This window comes from Etheostoma spectabile, chromosome 5 (genome assembly GCF_008692095.1).
Source record: "Etheostoma spectabile isolate EspeVRDwgs_2016 chromosome 5, UIUC_Espe_1.0, whole genome shotgun sequence".
Lineage (NCBI taxonomy): Eukaryota > Metazoa > Chordata > Actinopteri > Perciformes > Percidae > Etheostoma > Etheostoma spectabile.
In genome coordinates, this window is record NC_045737.1 from 21,480,170 (window position 1) to 21,489,621 (window position 9,452).

The window sequence follows — 9,452 nt, forward strand, 5'->3', positions numbered from 1 at the left end:
ATGTTCAAACATAAGGATGCTCATAAGTGTAACTGGTACCAGAGCAACCTAGGCCGATGGTTGATGATTGATTTTGTAATCGTATTGTCTGATCTGAGGCCGCATGTTTTGGACACTCTGGTGAAGAGAGGGGCGGAGCTGTCAACTGATCACCATCTGGTGGTGAGTTGGGTCAGAGGATGGGGAAAGACTCTGGACAGACGTGGTAATCCCAAACAGGTGGTGTGGGTGAGCCGGGAATGTCTGGAGGAGGCCACTGTTCAAGAGAATTCACACCTCTGGCAGAGCTTTTTTGGCATCCCTGTGGAGGTAGGCGGCATTGAACCCGAGTGTGCAATGTTCAGAGCTTCCATTGCTGAAGCTGTGCCAGGGAGCTGTGGCCTCAAGGTTTTAGGCACCTTAAGGGGAGGCAACACTTAAACATCGTGGTGGACACCAGTAGTCAGGGAAGCCGAAGAAGTTGTGAAAGAGGCAAAGCAGCGGGTGTGGGAGAAGTTTGGAGAAGACATAGAGAAGGACTTTTGGTCAGCACTAAGGTGTTTCTGGAAAACCACCCGCCACCTCAGGAAGGGGAAACGGGGAACCATCCAAGCTTTGTACAGTAAGAATGGTACGCTGTTGACCTCAACTGAGGAGGTCATTTGGCGGTGGAAGGAGCACTTTGAGGAACGCCTAAATCCAACTAACACACCCTCTATGGTAGAGGCAGAACTGGAGGCTGATGGAAGATTGTCGTCAATGCCCCGGGGATTGATGACATCCGTCGAGAAATGCTGAAAGCTTTGGGTGTGGAGGGGCTGTCTTAGATGACATGCAAGGAGTATCACACTTCTCAGCCTCCCTGGAAAAGTCGGTTCCAAGGTGCTGGAAAGGAGTGTTCGGCCGATAGTCAGACCTCAGATTGAAGATGAACAATGTAGAGTCCACCCTGGTCGTGGAACAACCAGGGTACTCTCGCACGGATTCTGGAGGGGGCCTGGGAGTATGCCCGTATGGGAAGGATGCCACCTGGGCGCCTACCTAGGGTGGTGTTCCAGGGACATCCAGATGTTAGGAGGCCTCTGGGAAGACCTGGGACTATGTGGATTGATTACATCTCCCCCCTTGCCTGGGAAAACCTCTGGCTCCCGAAGTCAGAGCTGGCTAATGTGGACACCAGATAAGCAGTTGAAGATGGAAGAATATGAAAGATGTGTTCTGGAAATCATTTTTTTTTTCCATTCAGTAGCTCTAAGTTACCCTAGTTTCCTCTCCTGCTTGTCAGATAATGTGGGTGACACATACAGAGTAATTAAACTCTGTTTTAAGGTGTAAATGTGGTTGTATTTCTTTTATATAATGACACATTTATCAATGCAATTGCCTATCATAAAGCAGAATAAAACCGGTTCAAAGCCTCACTGTGCTGCCGTTTTTCAACTCTTCAGTTTGGGATATAAAAACCTGTTGAAGGAAACACAGCTAGCTTTTAAATAATTAAAACTAGAAGCATATGCGTTTTGTAGTTTGTCAAAACTTTATATTTGGCTACATGGCAATACAAGATTTTCATTCAACAATAACGTCATGCACATCTAGTCCAGTTCATGATAGTTCAGCCTTAATGAGACATGGTTCTTTACTTGTGGTGTTTTAGAAATCCTTATCAACCTCTGCTGGGGATGTGATTATATCCTTAAGTCACAGGTTTAAGGATAACTAATGTAACTTATATCTTGAAATTATTGTGCTGTATTTTAGTGTGGGTGATCCCATTTTGACTTATCACGCGTCTATCCCCCGTCTCTAAGAGAGTTCCTGGGGCAGGGCTGGATGAAGGTTGATAAGACAGAGAGGACGCCATACATCATGAAAACTACCCAACACTTTAATGATGTAAGCTCTTTCAATATCTCAAGAACCTTTTTGTTCTTACCTTTCTGTAAATATCCAACACTTCCTTTTATATTTAATTTTCTCTATCTTTTGTAGATGAGTAACCTGGTGGCATCACAGATTATGACGCACACCGATGTGGGCTCGAGAGCCAACTCCATAGAGAAGTGGGTTGCTGTGGCTGACATCTGCCGCTGTCTCAACAACTACAACGGAGTCCTGGAGATCACATCCGCGCTCAATCGCAGTGCCATCTACCGTTTAAAGAAGACCTGGGCTAAAGTCAGCAAACAGGTGGAATAATTCTTCATCAATACTCTATACCTAACAGCCAGTGTATATACACCTAAGCATGGATGATTAGAAGAAAGTCATTTGGTCTCTGTAATGTCTTCAAATATATATAGAATTGATATCATTAGAGAGTTACCGGGAAAGACAATGCAAAGTTGCATTTACCTTTATCTGCTCTTTTCTCAATTCTGATGAGCCAGGTAAATCAATTAAAGCCATAATCCAATCCAATCCCATCACCAGACAGTCTGTCTCTCCACCAAGCCATGCTGCCTATTCAGGGCCCTAGCAAATTTGATTTTGTCATTTCATTTTTATCAAGTATAAGTGGATTTTGGTTTAATGTTTAATGTCTTGTATGTCCTGTGTTAGTCTGATGATGTAAATAAATGTGGAAATCTGGTGTTGTCCAGACTAAAGCCCTGATGGACAAACTACAGAAGACTGTGTCTTCTGAGGGAAGGTTCAAAAATCTGAGGGAGACCCTGAAAAAGTGAGAACTTTGTAAATCATCACACTCAAAAAATAAAATTGTGCTTTGATTGACTTTGAGACAATTTCTTACGCACATTATTTTTTCACTAATCATTCCTTCATTCAGCTGCAACCCTCCATGTGTGCCATACCTGGGAATGTATCTAACAGATCTGGCCTTTATTGAGGAGGGAACGCCCAATTTTACTGAGGAAGGTCTTGTTAACTTCTCCAAAATGAGGATGGTAGGTACATACATGCATAAAGAAGTTATGCAAATCATCTGTACACTTTACACTATATACTTAATAAAATTTTCTTTAGATATCCCACATCATCAGAGAGATCCGGCAGTTCCAGCAGACTCCGTACAGAATAGAGCATCAAGCCAAGGTACTTTTCTGTATACACATTGAATACTTTTTCCTTATAGGAGTGCCTTTTATTTCTAAAGAACATCACAGAAGCAGCACTGAACATCATTGAATGTACAGTACATTTTATTAATATTAAATTATAAACTTTATAGCACTGTAAAAAATGGCTATACTAGCAAAACATAACAATTGCTTTCATTAATTATGATATAAAGTGTCGGACATTAACTTAGAAGCAGAAGTAGGTTTAAAAACGATTTAGAAATTAGTTATACTAGGTTTGACAACACAGAACCTTCATGGAAGTGCCGGCCTCGGCTGCTGCTGTGAAAGGATTACTAAACACTCCTTTGATATAGCGTAGCGTTTTGGAAAAGTTTCTAAGAGCTAAAAACACAGCCCTGCAGAATCTTAAATCACCAACCCTCTTTTACTGCTCATTAACTGTCACCTACTTAAATACTACTATACTATGACATTTTAATGACATTTTTATGACATGCTATACTACAACTTTTTAACGACATACTAGTCATAGTTTAGATCAACAATGAGAACTAAAAGGATTTTTAAACATATCAGCCTTTAATCGAAAACAAAATGAAGCCACAGCTTTTGCTGGTCTGCAATTTATAAAATCTGTCCCCCCTTTCTATGTTTTCTTTTCAGGTGACCCAGTACCTTCTGGATAAGACTCTCATCATGGATGAAGAGACACTCTATGATCTCTCACTAAAGATTGAGCCCAGGCTTCCAGCATGAGTTACAGGTGTTTGTGGCCAGTAGGAGCCTGCCGAACCTGGACCCCAAAGGGCAACACGTCCACGTAATCTCATCAATCAAGAGGAAATCAGAAAGTTTCGAGAGTGACGTGGAAATAAATGCAAGAGAGATACTGACTGAAGTGAGAGAGTCAAACATGAGGCCAGTTGAACAAGCTTTTACAAGAGAGGGAGGATTGAGAAGAGAACAGGCTTAGAATTTCTAAGGTGGTGGATTGATTGTCTTCAAGGAGAACAAGAGAAAAAGGTTCTGCTTGCATTGCGTGAGGGTTTTTTGGAAATGACATGTTGCTGTGTGTGCTCATCATTCCTTAGTTGAGAGTGTCGTGCATATGACATCACACTTCCTCAGACAGCCTGAGAGTGCAGGAAAGGCTGAGAGCATCAAGTGCATGGATGAAATACAGTGAATGTAACAGAGATGTAGCATATACAGATAGTGTAAGAGAGAGATGTCTGAGCTTGTGTCTCTTTGCTGTCGTCTGTGTTCTGTTACTTGTGCATTTCTGTGCCATGTCTTGGAGCAAGATCCCCAAAATATGCTTTATGTCATGATGGTCACTGCACAAAACTTGCATGATTTCAGCTTGGGATGTAACTGTCTAAATGGCCTTCAACCTGACCCCTGACCCTCTGCTTAGCACACTTCACTCCTACCGGGTTGACTCTTTAAATCACTATGCATACTCAGTGGGCTGAATATGGCAAAACGCCTTTAAGCCTTCAATAGGATGTAGAAAGATAATGAAATGAACATAATTTAAAGTGGAAAAATTTGATATATTTTGATAAAGTAGCCAATTTTTCCATTGATAAAATAAAGAATTCTGCATTTGTCTTCAGTTGGTCTTTGCCTAAATTTATTCGCTATAAATGGAAAGCTCTTTCTAAATAACATTCCACATGAATGATACAAAATTACAATGTTCATCAGTGCCTTCCCTTAGTGTAGGTCAACTTCCCCACACTTGCCAATTTACATGCGTAAAGTTTTATATAAATCCTGCTTAGAAATCCTAAGATTTCTTTTACAAATTGGACTGTAGTTTCACTTATTCAACTTCTTTTTTCAGAAAATAGTTCACATGGATTAAACAGTAGCATGTTAGTGTAAACAGTGAAGTCATTGCAGCAAATATCTCCCTCTAGTGTTTAAACATTGTTATAACTTCTACTGTCCCAAAGCTTTTGCAGCGTCTGTGTGCAGTTTGATTTCTTTAGCTTTTAGATACTGACAGATAATGTGTAGTCAGGTCCCAGTGTGTAATGCTTGGATGTGGGCTGGGACAGTTTTTGCACTCTCTGAGATGTAGCTTTGCTTGAGTGACAGTATGATCGTTATTTACAATGCTATTTATTTCATCAGATACTGTATTTATGTTATTTTTGTATAGTGACATATCCACACATATCAAACGATTGAAGAAATACTTTGAATTGTTATGCTGTGAATATTCATTTTATTGTCTATTTTGTCTCTCCTGTTTTTATGTTTAACTCTAGTTTTGCATCCAAGGCTCTTGTATCGCAAGAAAATCTGTTTAACTGTATCATAAAAAACAATGTCTTTTGAAAAAAAAATGTAGCATTTGAATAATCAGAATTTATTTTCCGTATTGTTGATATGATGAACATATAGTTGTCCTGCATGCACACAACAGCTGCATGTTGTACATGCCAGACTGGACGCTCCCTGTGCGTTCTCCCTCTGCTTCTCTATATTGTCTCTGTAGCTGCCAGGAGGCTCTCTTAAAAGGCATAGACACAACATTTTGGCCTATTTGTCTCTCCGTATATCTAATGATGTCAATCATGGTCTTTAGGCTATCTTTGTCATCTGAAAAACAGTCTGTTGTTATGTTGGATGTTATGCAGGCCTAAGTGAAAACAGAGAACTTTACTCATAAAACAATTAAACTTGTTCCAGATTGATTAGAGGAAATGTTTTCAGGCTTTGCTTTTGGAATCAACGTGTCCTTTGCACTGCGTCTGTAGTGTGTATGGTAGTGTATGTTTTACATGTTTGTATTGAAAACATGCTATGTTTGTAGTTGAATATCATTTTTGTGTAATGTTTGCATTTTTCACGGGTAGGTTCAGGGGAAATAAATTCAACATGCCTTATGTGTTTGCGCATTTCCTTGGACTGTGCAATAATTTCGATGAGATTAAGTTGCTTCTGCTTCCTCTGGCAACAGCTGCCCTTAATTTGAACTTCCATGTCAATTTTTCAATGTAATGACAGGCTCCAGGGTGCATCAACAAATATAAAAAAAAATATGGGACCAAACAAACTATCTACAGTTTGATTTAATTTAGAAAACCTCTTCCGGGGTTTTATCCGGTGCTGAGGTCTAAGAGTAGACTGCTGTAAGACTGCGAGTAGAATTCCCTACTCATTATTATTTCATTAATATTACAGAAAAAAACAAAACTTTAACTGTTCTTTAACCATTTGTAATACATGCTGTCTGTGGTTTCTTTTGCAAGGTAACACTCTGAGGCGTCTTTTCCAACAGTTAGGAGTACTGCAAGTGTTATCGGCTTTGAGTAATAGAAGTACTAGAAAATAAAGATTGTGTCCCCCTGAATTATTTTTTTTTATATAAAATTGCATGTAGGTGATTATTGCTGGGACTTATTAGCTTGAAAACACAATGGGGCTACAGGAAGAAGTCTTACCTAGTCCCAGTTAAAATTTGATAACAATATATCACAAAATGAACGCTAAGGGGGCTATGGACATCATTTTGGCTGCTTTTGTTGAAGAGTATTACATCTTTAGGTTTAAAAGGTCAACCAAAGTTCATGCATATTTCAAGAAAACTAGAGTATATTAAAGGTACACCACTTATACTTATAAGACAGTTGGATCCTTCATAAAACAGCTCCTCAACCAGAGAGAGGGTTTCACATTCACATGCACAGAGGAATAATTTGTCATTGTTTCTAAGAGCATTAGTGTGATAAATCATGTGTCAAAGGTTAGTCAAAGCCAAGAATATGAAAATGTTTATTTAGTTAATGTACTGCACAGGCTACACACAAAGCAAACATATATGATACATTGACAGAGGACAGTTTGAACTGTAAAATCATAAAACTTGATTGGAGTCTATACTTCCTCCACCACTGTTTTTTCAGCCATCATCTTGTTGCTTTTGTCACTGAAACACTGCTGAAAGATTTTGACAACATTTTTTTAAAGTCCTGACATTTGTAAATGTGCTGTATTTATATAGCGCTTTTCTAGTGTTAACGACTACTCAAAGCGCTTTTACATCGTACAGGATACATTCACCGTTCACACACATTCATACACTGTGGTCGAGGCTGCCGTACAAGGTGCCACCTGCTCATCAGATAAACACTCACACACTCGCATCGGGGGCAACTCGGGGTTCAGTGTCTTGCCCAAGGACACTTTGACATGAGACTGCAGGGCTAGGGATTGAACCCACAACGAGCCACAGCCGCCCCTTATGTGTCATGTACTGTGACCTGTAACCAATCTGCCACCCTGTGGTCATGAATAGACCTGATCTAATCTCCTCCTTGTTTTAATAATCTCATTCTTACAAATTAAACAATACTTAATACTAGTTAAGTAAAAAGGGCAAAAAGAAAAGAAAAAGTTCAAATTTCTCTTCTTTTATCTCAGCTACTGCTGATTTGATAGTGGAAGAGTTGTTAACTGGAGGATGCAATTTCATGGCAAAGTATTTTAAATATATTAAATAACATTAATCCAAATTAACAATGTCAAACTGCAGGGCACTGAAGGGCTGTTGGACAATAAACGTGTAAAATGTATTACCTTTAGATATCAATAATTAGAAAGAGTGAATGATATTTAATTTACCAGCTGTGACATCAAAGTGAGGTTTAAGTATGAAGAGGACATGCTGTTGAATGCGGTGTCTGTATCTAAAGATAGAACAACAGACATTGGTATTTTTGTTTGCACAACAGCGAGAAGGAGAGTGAAACAGCGAGAAGGGGAGTGAGACAGACCAGACAGAGGAAGTGAGAGAGAAAAGTGGTGCGTGTGAATTACAGACAAGTTGAGCAAGTGTTTACAAAGTGATAAAGTCATCATTCCAAATGTTGTCGTGGAAATATGACAAGTTGGCAGAAGGCTTCAGTTGTAGGTTGTATTTCTCTTAGTGGGAGTTGTATAGCAGATCAACCAAACCAACTCTGTTTCTGGATAACAGTTATGTGAAGTTTACCACAACACTTCTTGACTGGACATCTCAGATCCCTTTCCAGTCAAAGACTGCAACGACCTAGTGAAAATTTGGTGTACTGGATTTGAAATACTGGGAAAAAACAAGGAGAGAACATTTACATTTTGAGACACAATGCATAGGTAATGATAAATAAGTAATAAAAAAGAAGGAAGGAACCAGCCCAAGGAGAGGTTTACATGTAAAAACCTGCAATGCAACTAAGTGTGTGGATATACAGAGACGCCCATTTGGCAGAGCAGCTAGGAGCAAAATATTCAAGGTCTTTCATGAGTGTCATCTGTATTATAATGATAATAAAAATTAATTAAAATGCCTAAAAAGCCCTGCAAATTTGTGTGTGTGTGTGTGTGTGTGTGTGTGTGTGTGTGTGCATTTGTGTGTGCATGTGTGTGTTTGAGTGCATGTGTGAAGAGGCAGGCAGACATGCTGACTGACAGTATAAAGAGGATTTTCTGTCTGTCACTCAGTGAGAGGCTAATCTCAAGCCAGTGTCCCCACCTCTCTGATCCCAGCTCTGTTCTTCAGCCTGCTCTCACTCAGCAGATCGAGCCTCTCCGGACTGAGCTGCAGGAAACACAAAGGTCCTTCGCTGCCTCCACTCTTCAGACAAAACTCAGGTGAGTGATGGCCTGTCCCTCCTCCTCTCTCAGTTCTTTTTCCTTTTTCTCTATCCTGTCTCACATGCACACATGCTTCTCTCGGAGAAGTGAAGACATTGTCAACAGCAGCTGTCGAACCTTTCAAACATTATTCCCTTGTGTTTTTGATTTAGGGTCGCTTTATTCTGAAGAAAGTGTAATATTCTGAAAGAAGAAAGAATGCATTTAAATTGTGACATTATGCATAAAGAGCTGATTATCAATATGATAATCAATAATAGAAGTTTTGCAGAACATGCAAAGAGACTTCAATCTTTTCATCAGCTGTCTTTGCCTTTTGCTTTTTACTTGCTCCAAGGGTGGACATTTACAGCATACTGTAGCCAAAACACCAGCCTCTTGTATTAGGGCCTCTTAATCTGCCTGATACTAACAGGGACCAGCCACCTGTTGTTTAATTTGTCTGTTTCTTAAATCATTAAATCATCACATTTAACATGTATTTCCCCATTTCAGAATTCATTTATTATTTTAGTTTCGGAGGAAAATCCCTTTAATCCTTTTCCACCCTCTTTGTTACCTTTTAACCCCTTCTCCTGACCTTAAAAGCAGCACTATGTAACTTTTTGCACCTTAAAATAATGTTTCCTAAACTGGGTTACCAAAGTGGGAAAAGTTACATAGTGTTGCTTTAATGTGACACATCCCATACTGCCCCTTTTTCCTCCACACTTTATTCATTCACTGTTTGTGTGTGTGTGTGTGTGTGTGTGTGTGTGTGTGTGTGTGTGTGTGTGT

General features: G+C 39.6%; 2 protein-coding genes across 5 annotated transcripts in view; both read left to right on the top strand.

Moving 5' to 3' along the window:
- Positions 1 to 5,926, top strand: part of rasgrf2b (Ras protein-specific guanine nucleotide-releasing factor 2b) — a 47,341-nt gene extending 41,415 nt beyond the window's left edge. For all 3 annotated transcript variants that reach the window (XM_032516844.1, XM_032516845.1, XM_032516846.1), the window contains 6 exons: positions 1,791 to 1,875; positions 1,972 to 2,169; positions 2,583 to 2,662; positions 2,771 to 2,888; positions 2,968 to 3,036; positions 3,690 to 5,926. In XM_032516844.1, coding sequence (XP_032372735.1) covers positions 1,791 to 1,875; positions 1,972 to 2,169; positions 2,583 to 2,662; positions 2,771 to 2,888; positions 2,968 to 3,036; positions 3,690 to 3,782 — 643 coding nt within the window. In that variant the 3' untranslated portion in view covers positions 3,783 to 5,926. The remainder of the gene's footprint in view (positions 1 to 1,790; positions 1,876 to 1,971; positions 2,170 to 2,582; positions 2,663 to 2,770; positions 2,889 to 2,967; positions 3,037 to 3,689) is intronic.
- Positions 5,927 to 8,480: 2,554 nt separating this feature from the next.
- LOC116690103 (creatine kinase U-type, mitochondrial) overlaps positions 8,481 to 9,452 on the top strand; it is a 6,279-nt gene continuing 5,307 nt past the window's right edge. The window contains exon 1 of one of the 2 annotated variants that reach the window (XM_032516858.1): positions 8,481 to 8,672. The gene's annotated coding sequence lies outside the window, so the exon portion shown is untranslated. The remainder of the gene's footprint in view (positions 8,673 to 9,452) is intronic. The other variant, XM_032516859.1, reaches the window with a different exon arrangement.